Genomic DNA, 17,368 nt, shown 5'->3' on the forward strand with positions numbered 1-17,368 from the left:
CAGAGATAATCATTGGTATCTTAATTAAACATACAATAAATGATAGTTGCCTCCCTGCCATCCACCGCTACATATTTGATCTGCAAAAGTATATTGCTCAACGTAACCATAAAATACTTTCATGAGGTGCTACCAAAGTATGACTTTTAATTTCTAACTTATCTGTGTAGAAATTGCAATCTTTCATCCACGTTGAATGCTAATGGTTTTTAAATGTGGGGAATTTGCCATTTTTTGTTCAAGCTACTGACAATAATGACTTCTATTTTTGGCATTTATTGCATATATGATTTATGATAGATTATTCGGGACTAATGGAATATTAAATCACAGAGTGACATTTCCACTTTTTTTTTCTTCCTGAGTCTGTTTTCTTTTAAGAAAGCATTGTCCTATTGAAAGTAGTTAGGGGATTTTCTTTTATCGAAGCAAATAGGAAGTTTTTGTTTTATAGGATACCAATTTGGAAGTATGTTTGCTATAATTTCAAAACATCTTAACATTTGATTGTCCAGCCTTTTCATACCTCCAAAGCACGTTCTATATATGCATTGGCTAAATGTATTATGTCCAGAATATGCTTTTTGGAATCATAGTAAGTAAAGTCTTAGATATTTAATTTAATTTAATTTAATTTAATTTAATTTAATTTAATTTAATTTAATTTAATTTAATTTAATTTAATTTAATTTAATTATTTAATTTAATTTAATTTAATTTAATTTAATTTAATTTAATTTAATTTAATTTAATTTTTTAATTTAATTTAATTACTTAATTATTTTATTTTATTTTATTTTATTATTATTTTATTTATTTTATTCTATTCTATTCTATTCTATTTTATTTTATTATTTTATTTTATTTTATTTTATTTTATTTTATTTTATTTTATTTTATTTTATTTTATTTTATTTTATTTTATTTTATTTTATTTTATTTTATTTTATTTTATTATTACTGTCTTCAGTCCTTATAGTCTTTAACAGATTCTCCTAAGATCCTTTTGGTGAAAATAGTTCAGTCTTACCCCTAAAATTATGGAGTTATCCATGAACAAATTCCTGTGGATTAAACCGGTTACTGGAATGACCTCAGAATCAGAACAGAGCTGGAAGGGATCTTAGAGGTCTTCTAGTCCAGCCCCCTGCTCAAGCATGACATCCTATACCACTTCAGACAAGTGACTGTCCAGTCTCTTCTTAAAAACCTTGGAACAACTGTTAAGTTATTCCTTAAGATCAGAATGGCAGACGTTTGTTCATGCAGACGACACAAGCTGAACAAGATTCAATGGGAATTAACAGATTAATTAAGTATTGTGCTTTAGGGGTAACTATTGATAAAGAGGCATCTCCAAGTGGGGTAAAAAAAATGGCAAAAATAAAGCTGCATGTTTGTCACATGTAAAAATGTGCATTTGATTAAGTTTGGAAGCACAACTCACCTGATAATTAAAAAGTATATGATTTCTTTGGTCAGCTACTAAGTACAGGACAAGTGACATCTGTGAAGAAGCCCATTAAATACTGTTAAATACAGAGAAGCATTACTGTACAACATTTGATGGACAATTTATTTGGGGGAGTTGCCTCGTAAAGCCTACCTACTTCTGGGAAATTTCAGTGTAAATTTCCTCCTTTGATTTATTTCTCTATTCCAGTGAATTCAATGAATGCCAGAGGTTTCAAATCAGTAATTCTCAGAGCTGTTTTACCACATATGTTGCTCTAAGATCTAACCCAGTGATCTCCAACCATTCCGGATTTGTGGCCTGGCGGCGGCAGGGTATACAAAAAAGAGATGTTTCCGTGTGTGCAGCTCCATTTGCATGAGAGGCGGGAATGTGTGCAACTGTTGCTTGCACAAATGGAGCTTCATGCTTGAGCGTGTGTGCCCACTACTCACACAAGTGGAGCCGAGCACGCTTGTGCACTTTCCCCCTCCTGCTTGTGTGACCCAGTTCTGAGCAGGGCACAGCCTGGTACGGGGCTGCGGCCTGTGGGTTGAGGATCCTTGATCTAACCAGTTGAGAGAAGAGGACATTGACTTTTAAAAATATGATATAAATATTAAGCTAAACATTCCTTTTGAGGCCTTTCTTAGAAATTAGAAACCGAGCAATGATTCTGCAGCAGTGGTGAAATGTAAAATTTGTCACTACTGGTTCTGTGGGTGTGGCTTGGTGGGGAGGTAATGTGACTGGGTGGGCTTGGCCAACTTTTTTTTTTTTACTTTTAAAATAATTTTTTCTACAACCTCTTCAGCTGAGTCATGCGATCATCAGAGGCTTTTTTTTTCTTTTAAACGCATTTTTAAATGCAGAGGTTGTAGAAAAAATGCTTTTAAAAGTAAAAAAAACAGCCTCTGATGATCGCGTGGCTCAGCTGGGCATGAATGGGGGAGGGCTGCAGGGATTTTTGCTACTGGTTCTCCGAACCACCTGCCGCCATCTCTACCGGATCAGGTGATCTGGTCTGAACCGGGAGCATTTCACCCCTGTTCTCCAGTTATAACGCAGAATAACTTGGCCCCAAGTGAACGGTTGCTTTGGATTCATATTTACTTACTTGTTTTTCTACCCACATGATAGTTGAAATAGGCAGGGAGGCAAGTTTAAAAAACCATTTTATTAGACAAATTATTTAGACAAATTATACACAGAAAGCTCTGCCACTTGCAACCGAGGCCTCCAAAATGTGTTTGTGTATAATAGACAACACATGAAAATAATTGGATTATCACTAAAACCGCCGCAACATCTGGTATACCCCTATAGCTTGTAAAGAATTTTTTCCCTTTTTTTGGTTCTTTTTTTTTCTTTTATAAATCAGTTGTGTAGATGTTCATGAATGTTACAAGGGGAAACAAGTTGTGCATGCTTTTTAAACACTTGTACCCTGGAAACAGAATGGCCTTTCTCATGATAAGAAAATTGTTCTGCCTTACACAGTAGACAATATTATGCAGATTTCATACAAAAAACAATGACATTACAAGATGTTCTCCCAGAACAGAATTAGGCATCAAAATAGAATAGATTTGAAGAATATACTTTGAATTTTTTCCTACAGCAGATCACCTAAGCTGGTTCTTATAATCAAGTCCTATCCACATAACTGAGTTAGATTAACGTAAATATCATATCAAATTAAAACAAAGAAAAAACACGTAATAAGTTGGCTTGCTTTCTACTTAACCGCAGTTTAGTTTATAAAGATTACAACTGAAGCTCATTTTTACAGTTCTGAACAAGTAGAGTGTTAACTTCAAAAATGTCACCAGGTGCTGTTTTTTTCTTTTTGCTGTCATCAGCTTCTCATTCTATACAATTGGAACTCACATCAAAAATACATCTATAATTGAATATGTAATAAAGATTTAAACAAAAGATTATTTTTCGCTCCCCGTTCCCTCTTTCTTGGAGCACTATAGGACTGCAATTTAAGGCCACACCAGTCATTCTCAACAGCCTTCTTCCTGTAAACTCACCTCTCTTTTCCAAATATTGACATATTGATTGCAATAGGGCTTATTCAACTCTCACAATCTGTTTTTCATGCTCTGGAGAACTGAAAATCAGACATCCCCATGGATATGTATTTATATTTTTAACCTAATGAGTGCTTTCCAATTTTGCAATTTAATGTAAAAGCATGATTAACCATAACCTTAAACACTGTTGAATAGCGATCGCAAAAAAAAAAAAAAAATCTAAATTAGTGACTTGTACATCTAGGTACAAATGTTAAATTGCCCTGGATGATCTAATTAAAAAGGAACAGTATAAAATACGTTCAATCAAACAATGTAAATCAGAATAGCGTTAAAGCACCCCATCTTTGAAAAAAAAAATGACTCTTTGCCCTGTACATCTTTCCAGAATACACTTGTTTTTACTAAAGCTTTATTAGACAAATTGCAATAGCACTGGCTGCCATTTTATAGATATACATATATGTGTGTGCGCGCGTGTGTGCACATGTATATATACATATATACCCTCCCACACACGCCCACTCACATATACCAAAGCATGTATATATATAGATAGGTATATATATGTATGTATGTATGAGAGACTAATTTATTTAACAGAAGATTCTGCCATATGATACAGTTCTCTGTACATAAGGAAAAAAAAAACACCTTTTAAACTCTGTACAATTCCAGAAAGATCATATGCACTGTTGCAGTGCAAAAAAGGAGATTTAACTGTAGTCTTTACTGGCATAGCAATGGCTTTGTGAAAATTCTACAAAATTGCATTCTCACGTTGAATGGCCTCTCCTCTTCCCTTTACCGTTTCTCTCATTTTCGTTTTCCCTACAAAAACTGCAAGGTTGGCCTTTGGTCCACAGTTAAAAAGGACACACCGTCGCAGAGAAGCATGAAATGGATGTCAGAGAACAGACATTATTGCAATTTTTATATATATATATATATATGTATATATATAAAATAAAACCAATTCAAATGTAATTCCAGTGAAATAACATTGTAATTTTTTTTTTTTTTTTTTTGATACAGACTTCGTATTGAGCTCCTATATTTCAAGTGTTATGACATAATGCCGTGTAGACCTTCGGGTTCATTTCCAGAACGGTGCTTTGGAACATGTGGGAATACAAGCATAGCACCTGTATGAACATGTAAACACTTGCTATTCCCCTCCCCTGCCCCCGGGATCGTAAAAGCTGCTACACAATGCCTAAAAAAACAGACACGGCTGCTTTACAGAATGGCAAACAGTTGTTACACTTACATCCCGATGCGCTCAGAAACAGCCTATTGAAGACCTGCACAGCTGAATAACTACTAAGAAGAGTTTTAGAAGGATGGCAGGCAGTTGTCCTACAGTAGCTCAGGTTGCATTTACTTCGGAGTAAAGTAAATGCAACCATCGAGTCCCACCAGCTTGACGGTTATAAAGTTAAGTTACAATATGTTCTAGAAAAGACATACTCTAGAACTGCTTCAATTCAGCCAATGCAGCTACCCTAAAGAAACTGGGCTGGAAAAAAAAAATCAAGGGCCTAACGTAGTAGAAGAGAGAAAAATGAAAAAAGAGGAGGGCAAGAGGAAGGATAATGAGTGGTTACTAATACTCCAGGTTTCTTTTTTTAAAAAAAGTTACATCCAAGTTAGTTCCACAATATCACAGCCGCTCCTTGCAAAGGGAGTCCCAAGAAGAAACAGTGACAAAGCCAATGTCTGAAACTTTAGATAGACGTGCCTCGATCTGGATCGTTGCCGATGTTAAGCCCTAAAGTTGGAGTGGGTTGATACGGGATCGAAGACATTGTTTTGATCGGACTTCTGAAAAAGCCCCCATTTGGAGCCCTGTGCCTAAAAGGGCCAGTCCGGTGTTCAGGCACGTTGCCGAAAGAGAATCCAGAAGCAGCTTTAGCTGAAAGTGTGCGACTAAGAGTCTGGATCTGCTCTGGTATGAAAGTTGTGGTAGTGATGTGAGTGTTCCTGAAGTCACTGATTTGCTCCAGGGCTTGACGCGTGGGCAAAGTGTCAATGTCCAGTGGAGTCAAGTCAATAGAGGAAGTGGAAAACTGTTTATGGGGACTTTCATCATCTGTGCAGAGGCTGTTCACACGCCTGTGGAGATGCTCTAGATCAATTTCTTTGTCGTCCTGGGAGGAGCAAAGCAAAAAAGGGAGAAAGTGAATAAATTTACTCTTCGATGTCTTCATTTTCCAAACCAAAAACAGAAAGTCTTTCACAGTGAGGGGGGAAAAGAAGTTGAACCAGAATTAGGAAATAGTAACAGCAATAGCAGTAGTGCTTAGATTTACATTCTGCTTCACGATGCTTTACAGCCCTTTCTAACCAGGTTTACAGAGTCAAATTAAGCCACAATTGATATTTGACATTTTGAGGGTGATGAATTTTATTAATACGTCCCTTTCTCTGAAAAGGAAGAGGTGGTTGGAACTTTGCAAACCCAGTGAAAATTTAGTCAGGGATGTGGGAGCTCAACCTGAATAGAGAAAAGGGATGTTCATGCAAGCTTCCTCCTGTGTTTCTGACCATGCATGGTGCTCAGAAGTCTACCGTACATTTAGACTTGTGGACTTCAACTTCCAGAATTTCTCACCCAGCTTTGCTCCCAGAATTCTGGGAGTTGAAGTCCACAAGTCTTAAAGTTGCCAAGGTTGGAGATCCCTGCTCTATATAGCTTATAGCAATAGCACTTAGGCTTACATACAACTTCACAGTGCTTTACAGCCCTCTCTAAGCAGTTTACAGAATTGGCCTATTTCCCCCAACAATCTGGGTCTTCATTTTACAGACTTCGGAAGGAAGGAAGGCTGAGTCAACCTTGAGCTGGTGAGACTCGAACTGCTGAACTCTAGGCAGCTGGCAGTCAGTAGAAATAGCCTGCAGTACTGCATTCTAGTCACTGCGCCACCACATTCAAAAATGAATCAGAATTTAATCCAGACTATTGGCAGGGCGTTGATCAGGCCAACTATCTAGAGGAACCGTTCCAGTTTTGCGGACTGGTGGGGGGGGGAGAGGGAATGGTTACATGTGAACAGTGGGTGAGCGTGTGTGTGCCCGCTCCATTTGCACCAGTGGTCTTGCACAAATGGTGCTTCGTGCGTGCGCTAGCCCACTGCTCATGCAAGTGGAGTTGCATGTGTGCGTGCATTCATCCGCTGCTTCTGCAGCCCAGTTCCAAACGGACCGTGGCCTGGTAGTGGGCTGTGGCCCAGGGGTTGGGGACTCCTGATCTAGAGGTCATACTGCTGTTTCAATGTACTGTAGCTTTTGTCTTCAACATTTTCCTAGAGCAGTACAGTGATCAGGCTGGCAATTTCTTCCAGATTCTGCCACGTCTTATGTTAAATAAAATAAGTTGTTCCATGTGGTACTGCTGTTGGGGTATGGCATCCTATGGTATCCATGGTGTCATACCCATTTTTATTTTCCCACTCCATATGTAGCTTTTAGTCTATAGTGATAACAAATTTAGACTCAAAAATTAATTCTCAGGCAGAATAAATTCTGAGTATTAGACTATTGATCCTATTTTCTAGGAATATCTGAGCTTCGGTGGTTCATAAGAATTATTGCAATCTTTGCAGTCATATATAGCATCATTTTTAAATGTAACTCAAACATTAGTGATATCAAAAGCAAATCTTAGTTGCTCCTTTTATCATCCCACATTACAAAGCGTGCAATCCAGTGGTGGGTTTCAAAATTTTTTTACTACCGGTTCTGTGGGTGTGGCATGGCTTGGTGGGCGTGGCAAGGGAAGGATACTGTAAAATCTCCATTCCCTCCCCATTCCAGAGGAAGGTTACTGCAAAATCCCCATTTCCTCCTGATCAGCTGGGACTCGGGAGGCAGAGAATAAATGGGAGCGGGGCCAGTCAGAATTTTTACTACCGGTTCTCCAAACTATTCAAAATTTCCACTACCGGTTCTCCAGAACTGGTCAGAATTTGTTGAAACCCACCTCTGGTGCAACCCATAATATTTTCTGAAAAAAAAAAAAAGTGACTTTAGTTTATCAGTTGTTTATTTCACTAAGGTAGCTATAATCCACTTTTACTTTGAAATATTATGTTTTATTTTATTTTTATTTAAGAAAATGTATATAGCTGCCCAACTCACTCCCAGTGACTCTGGGCGACTTACAGAGATATTAGCAAATAGGTTCCTAAAATTTAGTTTTGACACATTTTTTTTTTTCATTCTATTACTGTCAGATCCAGCCCAAGCACGACATAGAACAATCCAGCCAAAATTCTCTTCTTTATTTCCTTACATCAAACAGACAGAATCTTGGCAGGGTAAACTTTTATTATTCTTACCCTAATGTATATACAGGCGGTCCTCGACCTACAACCATTCATTTGGTGGCTGTTCGAGGTTACAACAGCACTGAAAAAAAGTGATTTATGACCATTTTTCACTCTTAAGACCCCTGCAGCATCATCACATGACCAAAATTGCTTAATGCATTGTAAGCTGCCCTGAGTCTCCGGAGAAGGGCGGCATATAAAAATTAAATAAAAATAAAAAAAATAAAAAATAAAATTCAGACATTTGGCAATTGGCATGTATTTATGTATCCTGTAGTCATGTGATTCCCTTTTGTGACCTTCTGACAAGCAAAGTCAATGGAGGAGCCAGATTCTCTTAACAATCTTAACAAGATTCTCTAAGCAGTGATTCACTCAACAACTGTGGCCCAAAAGGTTGTAAAACGGGGCACTTAACAAATGTTTCACTTAGCAATGAAAATTTGGGGCTCAGTTGTTGTCGTAAGTCAAGGACTACCTATATTGCTCAGATATCAACTATTCTGATGATCACTATGTAAGGCCTTCTCCCACAAAACGATCAGTGGCAATACCAAATCACAACTTATTTCTTTTCTATATTTTAGAAATACACTCTGAACATCCAAATCCTCACTAGCAGGGCGACTCAAAATCTTTCATTGGCTTTTGAGTGCAATTATTTTGCATTCCTTTATTGCTATGACTGCTACTCCTGATGGAAGTATAGATCTTCTTTAAAGTTTTACTTGGTTTCGGGCAAGGAAAGCAATACAAGAAAGAAGAGGAGGAAAATGGAGACGAAGATAATATGAAATAATGCAAAAGAAAATGTCACAGAAGCTTTAGGGACAAAATTGTGTTGTTGATAAGAAGATAATGAAAAGCTAAGGGACATTTCTAACAGGGAATTTGTGGGTTTTAAAGGCTACATGTAAATTGCATATATTGATCAGAATAAATGTGGCAATTCTTTGACTGCTAATTTTGAGTGCTTTATTTTGAAGGTAATTCAGACTTGGCAGATATGTGCATTTGAAAAAAAATGGCATTTATAATGATGCTAGATTAAAACTGGAAGCTCTCTTGCTGAATGAAAGCACATTTTTAGCCCTAAGTAGCATTTTTCATTATACGAATAATACATTTTGAAATTAAGTTTCATTCTCGTTGTAACTATAAAATGTTATTTTTTTCAAAAAATATTTATATATGTAATGCTTAAATATAGAATTGTTGTAACATTTTATCTACTGTATTTTTTGGCGTATAAGACACTCCGGAGTATAAGACACACCTTAGTTTTTGGGGAGGAAAATAAGAAAAAAAAATTCCGCCTCTGCCTACCAGCATCCATCGGTATTCATCTGGCTAGCATCCTGTCAGTGTGTGAGAGAGTTGAGGGCTGTTTGGAAATTGAAACAGTATTTGCTGTATGAGCAACAAGGAAGGAGACAGCAAGGAGCCTGGGCGTGGCTTAGCTCTGCAGCTCTGAGTCTGTGTTGAGCTAGTGCTAGTCTGCTGCTCAAAACTGAAACTCCTCTCCTCTGCTTGTGTTTTGCTTGTATTTACTACCACGTTGGAAAACCTGCTTTTGATATTGTATATTTGCTTCATGTGTTATTTTATATATAAAGAGAAGTTATTGAATCCTGATGAACTTGTGTGTGCTTTCTGGATGTGATTGCTGTTGCAAACTCTGACATGTCCTTGCAGCAAATAGTGAACAGCCAGGTCAGCTTCAGCACATTATTGCAGCCTGATTCAGCACGAGTAGCTGATTGGCGGGTGGATCAGCCTCCCGGAATACCCCCAGTCAGCTGTTCCAGGCTCCAGGGATTGCCACAGACCATCACTGCCTCCATGCTTTGCGTTTTTGGCTACATTCGGTGTATAAGATGCACCCAAATTTTCACCCTCTTTTAGAGGGGAAAAAAGTGTGTCTTATACACCGAAAAATACGGTATTTATTTACACCAACTTACAGTTTACAACCTTATTATATAGTCTGGAGGAGAAAGATCTAATATTAGGTGTTCAGTCCTGCTAAAAATTATAGTCATTTCTGCCATCTAGTTGATCAAATGTCTTAATATTGCCTTAGTTTTTAAATATACCAAACTCTGTACATGGCTTGCTTACTCCTTTTTGTTTTCAAATCCTCCTTATCAAAATTCAGTATAAATGAGTATATTAACCTAATCGAGCAACAGTGTGCCAATTAACGGAAAACCAACAATAAAGATAAATTACATGCATTGCATTTCCGTGTGTGTGTGTGTATGTGTGTGTGTGTGTGTGTGTGTGTGTGTGTATATATATACACTCCCACATACTGAAAATACATTTTCTTTCTCACTAGTATTATTTTCACTGGTTGCATTGCCATTTCCACTTTTTACCATGTCCTCAAACAGCTGTAAGGGAACCAGAGAATTCTGCAGGAATTAATATGTATTAATTAAGCTTTATTTGATACAGTGGATGTATGAAATAAAGTCTAATGTGGGGGGGGGGGCGGTTGTCCAAATGTATTAACTACTAATTTACACTGCATATATGCACACTTATGTTCCATCACTTTTTTCGCTGCCTAGAAGTCACTTGGCAAATACGGATAGAGATATGGGTACAATATCTATCTTGTTTGAGACAGTCCTTGATTTAGAATCATAACTGAGCCTGGAATTATAGACATAAGTTATTGCAATCGTAAGTCAAAGTATCATATGACCAGATTCTATTTTTCACCATTTTTTTCTGGTGGTCATTCAGTGAATGCCATGGTCATTCAGCAAATCAATGTTCCCCAATGGGCATGTTTTGCTAGAAACAGGAAGTAAACATTGGAAACTGGAAAAAAAAGGTCGCAAATCAGAGGACACTGCAAATGGCCATAAAGGTGAGCTAATTGCTAAATACCCAAAGTGCAATCACTGTGACTGTCGGTAGTCCTAACATCATCGTAAGTAGCTTGCGATGATGTTAGGACTACCCTAACATCGTAAGTAAACAGATCGTAAGTAGCTTTTGGGGGATGAGATCCTCGTAACTTCAAATGGTTGTTAAGCGATTCATAAGTTGAGGACTGTATTTAAGGATCGTTTGGGGTTTAAGACTTGGTCTTTTGGTTCAAATATTTAAGCACACATGTTGCTATTATACAGAGGGATTTACTAACCAGGTTTCTGAATATCTACCAATAGCAAAGCAATTCATCCACAATGACCTGAATGCATTCAAAGATAATATGAACTTCTTCTATTCTTATGATACTTATGTTAAATGTAATACGTGAAATATTTTGGTAATTAAAGCACTATCATTGGGTTCAGTTAAACCAAATCTTAATTTTATCTTTGCAGTAACATCTATTTTATCTTAAATAAACATCCTCCATGACATTCCTATGTGCAGGGGTGGGCTGCTGGGGATTCGCAGGAGTTCAGGAGAACCTCTAGCTAAGATTCTGTGCAGTTCGGAAAACCCCCAAATCCCACTCCTGGCTGGCACTGCCCAGCCCCCTCTCCCTGGAGTCCCCACACGGCCTGTTTTGGATGCAGGTAAGTGCAGGGTGCGCGTGGAGGCTTGGGGAGGGCGAAAAATGGGCCTACTGAAAGTTTGGAAAGAACTCCAGAGGGCTTCCGGAGCCTGGGGAGGCAGTTTTCACCCTCCCAGAGGCTTGAGGAAAGCGTCCAGAGCCCAGGGAGGGCAACCTCCCCGGGCTGCAGGTGGCCTACTAAACCATGCCCACCAGGGGTGGGTTCTAAATTTTTTTACTACCGGTTCTGTGAGTGTGGCTAGCTGGTCAGAGTCATTTCTGGAAGGTCCTCGCACTTACGACCAGTCCTCGCACTTACGATCCGACTCATTTGTTTGCTTTTAACACTGATCAGCTGTAGGACGGCCCTTTGAAGCCCCGCGGCAAGAGTTTAAACAGTTTTTTTCCCTCTAGTCATCAGCTGGGACTCAGGAGGCAGCAATAGATTGGGGGTGGGACCAAATAAAAGGTAAGAATAACGTGGGTGGGGGGGTGAGGGGGAGGGCGGGGGGGGGGAGAACCGGTTTGGTGACGTCATATCGTCACCGCTACCGGCTCGGCCGAACCGGACCGAACCGGGAGGAACCCACCACTGATGCCCACCATGGCCATGCCCACCCAGCAACCGGGCAGAGAACCCCTAGCTAAAATTTTTGAATCCTACTCCTGCCTATGTGGTCTTTTAAGATTAATTCGACTGCTGAACATAATCCCCATTGTTTATAAGAAAATGAATGGGCGAGTTTTAAAAGTGGTAATTTCCAAATGCCATCCCTTGACCCATTGTCCACCCACTTAAGACATCAAAATGAGACACCACTCACAGGATGGCTTGTGCATAGCTCCACAAAATGATTGCTCCTCTTCTTTCAAATGTGCCTCGGTCAACAGTGAAATATTCAGCCATACGGACATTTAAATTATCACCCGCGGCTCCAGAGTTTACATCCTTTTGAGATTAATGTGGACAGGTCACACTTCTGTCAGAACTATTGTTATAAGGCCGTCTGCAGACACAAGCAGACATGACTGCATGGGTTACTTTGGTTCACAACTTCACAGCTAGTTTTTACAACCTTAAGGCATTTATTTGTTTTCTTAGAATGAAAAGGCTGCATTCTGAAGTCCAGTGGGCTTGGGATAAATTGATGCAATGTAAACTGCACCCGAACAGGGATGCGGTGGCTCAGTGGTTAAGACGCTGAGCTTGTCGATCGAAAGATCGGCAGTTCAGCGGTTCAAATCCCTAGTGCTGCATAATGGGGTGAGCTCCCGTTACTTGTCCCAGCTTCTGCCAACCTAGCAGAAAGCATGTAAAAAATGCAAGTAGAAAAATAGGGACCACTATTGGTGGGAAGGTAACAGCGTTCCGTGCGCCTTTGGCGTTGAGTCATGCCGGCCACATGACCACGGAGACGTCTTCGGACAGCGCTGGCTCTTTGGCTTTGAAACGGAGATGAGCACCGCCCCCTAGAGTCAGGAACAACTAGCACATATGTGCGAGGGGAACCTTTACCTTTTAAACTCTACCCGGGGATTCTGGAAGATGCCAATGGATTTAATGATGGTTAAAATGAATGCTAGTTCATAATCTTTGCTGAATTGATGAACTTTTTTTTTTAATATTTGGATAGAGAGGATTCAATATATAGTTACAATCAGAAGTTTTTAAAGAAGACTTCTCAAAATAAAAAAGACTTGGTTGCAAGTCCCAAGGGTGCTTTTTTTTTCAAGAGGCAACTGGACTTTCTGTTTTTTCTTTGAAGACATTTTGCTTCTCATCCAAGAAGCTTCTTCAGCTCTGACTGGATGGTGGAGAATGGAAGAATTTATACTCTTTGCAGACAGCGGGACATTTGCATGTTAAGGTAAAAGAACGACTCGCTAAAAGAATGATTTTGCTAAAAGAATGCAATTGTCCAGCTGTCTGCAAGGCAGAGGTGGTATTCAGTCAGCTCAGACCAGTTCGCCCGAACCGGTAGCAGAAATCGTGTGTGCCCCCCACAACCCAACTCTATGCCATCCTATTTAGGAACGTTTTTGAGGCCGGGTGCATGTGCGGAAACTGCGCGTGCCAGCAAAGTGCATGCGCGGAAGTCCGGGTGCATGTGCGTACGGGGTGCACGCGAGCAAAGCAAGCGTGTGTGCATGCGCGCGCTCACATTTGTGAACCAGTAGAGAAAGTAAGTGAATACTACCCCTACTGCAAGGAATATAAATCCTTCCATTCCCCACCATCCAGTCAGCAATGAAGAAGCTTCTTGGATGAGAAGTGAAACGTCTTCAAAGAAAAACCAGAAAGTCCAGTTGCCTCTTGAAAAAAGGAGCACCCTTGGGACAACCATGACCTGGATGACTGAGAATCTCCATAGGCACTTGGTTGCAAGCCAACCAAATTATGATAGGCTGTTCCAAGATACTACTTCATGTAGATTTCACCCACATTTTAAATTGCCAATGTTTGCAGTAGCTAAATGGTTCCCCCCTCCTCTCTCCCCACCTATTTCTTAAGGCTATAAATCACAAGGATAACGTTTGTATAAGTTTCTTCTAAACAGTAATCTCATAAATTGATCCCTTGGCTTTTGGATACAGTCACGTTCTTCTTTTGTCAGTACTCTGATTTAGAAGTGCAGACTCACATTTACTCTGATGAATTGCGAGCCTGCCTAAAGAGAATGATTTAAACAAAACCCAGAGATATCCCTCTATAAGTAGGCCAGAAAAGAAATTTAAAAATAAACAATTCTGGGCTGTGAAAATTAAGCCATAATTTATATTTGACATTTTGAGGGTGATGAATTTTATAAATACGTCCCGTTCTCTCGAAAGGAAGAGGTGGTTTGGAACTTTGCAAACCCAGTGAAAACTTACTTTTAGTCAAGGACGTGGGAGCTCAACCTGAATAGAAAAAAGGGATGTTCATGCAAGCTTCCTCCTGGATTTCTGACCATGCATGGTGCTCAGAAGTCTACTGTACATTTAGTTCTAAGGTCTGAAGGGGGAGCTCCCGCCAATAAGCTCCCGCCAATATACACAGGTAGTCCTCGACGTATGACCACAATTGAGCTGAAAATTTCTATTCTTAAGCAAGACATTTGTTAAGTGAATTTTCCCCCATTTTATGATCTTTCTTGCATAGTTGTTAAGTAAATCACTGGCGTTGATAATTTAGTAACCCGGTTGTTAAGTGAATCTAGCTTCCCCATTGACTTTGCTTGTCAAAAGGTTGCAAAAAGTGATCACGTGACCCTGGGACACACAGCAATCATCCTAAGTGTGAACCAGTTGCCTGAATTTTGATCACTTGATCCGGGGGGGGGGGGGCGGAGGCTACAAAGGTCATAACTGTGAAAAAATGGTCATAAGTCACTTTTTTCAGTGCCGTTGTAACTTTGAATGGTCACTAAGTAAGTCAAGGACTTCCTGTATATGAGCCGTGGTGGCGCAGTGATTACAATGCAGTATTTCAGGTTAATTCTGCTGACTACCAACTACCAACAATTTGGCAGTTCAATTCTCACCAGGCTCAGGGTTGACTCAGCCTTCATCCTTCCAAGGTGGGTAAAATGAGGACCCAGATTGTTGGGGGCAACATACTGACTCTGTAAACTACTTAGAGAAGGCTGTAAAGCCCTGTGAAGTGGTGTATAAATTTAAATGCTATTGCTATACATTTGCAACAACCTTTTGGTTTTTACATTGAAATATATAGCACATCTTTGAAAGAGCTTGACATCTGGAGACACTGGGTGTATGGTCTACACACATGTTGCACCACTCATTTAGCCTTCTCTTAGTAAGGGCTCTTAGTCGATGCGGATTTGCCACCTAATGTAGGTTCAACAGAGAGCTATAGCAACCTTGCCTTTCAGAAATACTATGTCTGCTACGGGGTGGGATTCTATTGGTTTGGACCGGTTCGGGCGAACTAGTATCTCCGACGATCAGCTGGGAGCGAACCAGTTCACTCTGATGATTAGGTCGGCCCGCCCACCCTTCCCTGCACTTTACTTACCTTTATCTTCTCAGCTGATTGGCGCGGCAGAGCGGATCGCCGTGCCTCAGCTGTGTTACTCCCAAGTGGTAACACAGAAGGTTAGTATTTGTAAAACTGCACACGTGTAATTAGCAAACCGGTTGTTAAACCGGCAGCATCCCACCACTGGTCTGCTAACCATGTTCACTACCTTGTCTATGTTAGGCAGCCACTTAAAACTGCTGAGATCTACATACAAACATTTAATGTGTGAAGCAGCTCTTCATTAAGAAAATGAAGTCAAGTAAGAGAGGGCAGTTGTATTGATTATACTTAGAACAACTTGCTGCTTGAAGTGCTGGTAAGAAGTTACCAGAACGAAGCACATGGATTAAACTTGTGGGAAATAGAGCCTATTGGTTTTATAGAACTGTAAGAAGACATGCTAGCTTGTGAAGAAACTACAATGTATATATTTCTAATCTCATGAGCTAGGCCGAAGCCTGAGAATTGTATGTAGGAAGGCCTCTGCTACACTAGAAACCAGTCTTAACCATAATTTCCTGATATGATAGTTACTTTAGAGTAACTATTAGGCTCATATACAGGCAGTCCTTGACTTACTACATGTTGTGGCCTGCTGGTGGCCAGCAGAGCTGGCAACAGAGTCAGACAGGGAGGAGGTTGGGGAGGAACTTGGGCCAGTCCTGGGGGTTGGAGAAAGCTCGGACGAGGGCTCTGCGTCAGAGGCAGAGAGGGAGCAAGACAGCAATGAGGCACAGGAGCAGCTGGAGCCCGTTTCCAGTGTGTGCATATTCAGAGCTGCCAGAAGACAAGAACAACTCAGAAAGCAGGGTGATTTGGGAGTAAAGCCACATCTTGGAGATGATCTGCGCACTTTCCACCGTGCCCTAAAAACGTTTCTGTTTCATCAAGCCGGGCTGACCTGACCTAACTTTTTAAAATTGTTTTAATTTTAAATTGTTAAATTATGGGTTTTAATATAGGGGTGTTTTAACTGTGGGCCAAATTACTTTAATTGGATTTTAATATTGTTTTAAATTTTATATTTTTTGTATTTTATCTGCTGGCTGTTCACCGCCCCGAGTCCTTCGGAAGAAGGGCGGTATACAAATATAATAAACATAAACAACATTGGCCCCTCCCATAGGAAACAAAAGAGGAGCGAATGGGGAGGGGGGTTTTGCAGGAAACAATTCGGTCGGTCAGTCATTTCAAGAGTGGAAAGTTCTGTTCGTGACTCTAACTGTGCCAAGTTTTGCCTTGTGCTGCGTTTGGAAACAAGTTACGTGGCAGCTTGCCAAGCAAGATAAGGTATGTTGATATATATTCCTTTGAAAAACTGTTTGGACAAGCCTTGCTGATTGTGAATGAAAGTAATTCACAGTCGTGTAAATAAAAGAGGTTTTGTCAGGACCAAAACTCTGCTTCCTGCTTTTAAAGGGAGCCTAGGTCAGAACACTAGTAACCATTCAAAGTTACTTTCGAGACAGCCTCTAGGAACTAGGACCATAAAAGATAATTTGTAAATAAGGGCGTATTTGTAACTGGAGTAATGGGAGATGTAATCAGGGGCGGAGATAATCTATTCACTTTAAAAGTTTGGGATAGGTTGTGACAGCATAAATACTAAGCCAATGAGGGTGTGGGAGGTAAATTTGTAACAGCAATAGGGAATATAGTGGGAACATGTTGATGATTTAGGGTGTGTCCACCGTACGTGCGTGTGCATGGGGGCACCCCCTTTGCAAAGTAGTAAATAAAATTACCATTGTTTTCTCTTGCAAGTTTTGACTGGTGATTGTTAATTTCAAAACTAGACAACGAATCCAACAAACTCAAGCAATTGCCTAGATACTCCTATATATAGCACAGGTAGTCCTCGATTTACGACAGTTCATTTAGTGACCATTCCAAGTTACAACATCATGGAAAAAATGAGTTAAGACCATTTTTCACACTTGCAAACCATTTCAGCATCCCCATGCTCACGTGATCAAAATTCAGATGCTTGGCAAC

General features: G+C 39.8%; 1 protein-coding gene across 1 annotated transcript in view; it reads right to left on the reverse strand.

Moving 5' to 3' along the window:
- Nucleotides 1–5,222: 5,222 nt before the first annotated feature.
- GRID2 (glutamate ionotropic receptor delta type subunit 2) overlaps nt 5,223–17,368 on the reverse strand; it is a 1,156,109-nt gene continuing 1,143,963 nt past the window's right edge. Inside the window, exon 16 of the mRNA XM_070948519.1 lies at nt 5,223–5,645. Coding sequence (XP_070804620.1) covers nt 5,223–5,645 — 423 coding nt within the window. The remainder of the gene's footprint in view (nt 5,646–17,368) is intronic.

This window comes from Pituophis catenifer, unplaced genomic scaffold (assembly GCF_029215685.1).
Source record: "Pituophis catenifer annectens isolate HBS135680 unplaced genomic scaffold, rPitCat1.0.hap2 SCAF_8, whole genome shotgun sequence".
Classification (NCBI taxonomy): Eukaryota; Metazoa; Chordata; class Lepidosauria; order Squamata; family Colubridae; genus Pituophis; species Pituophis catenifer.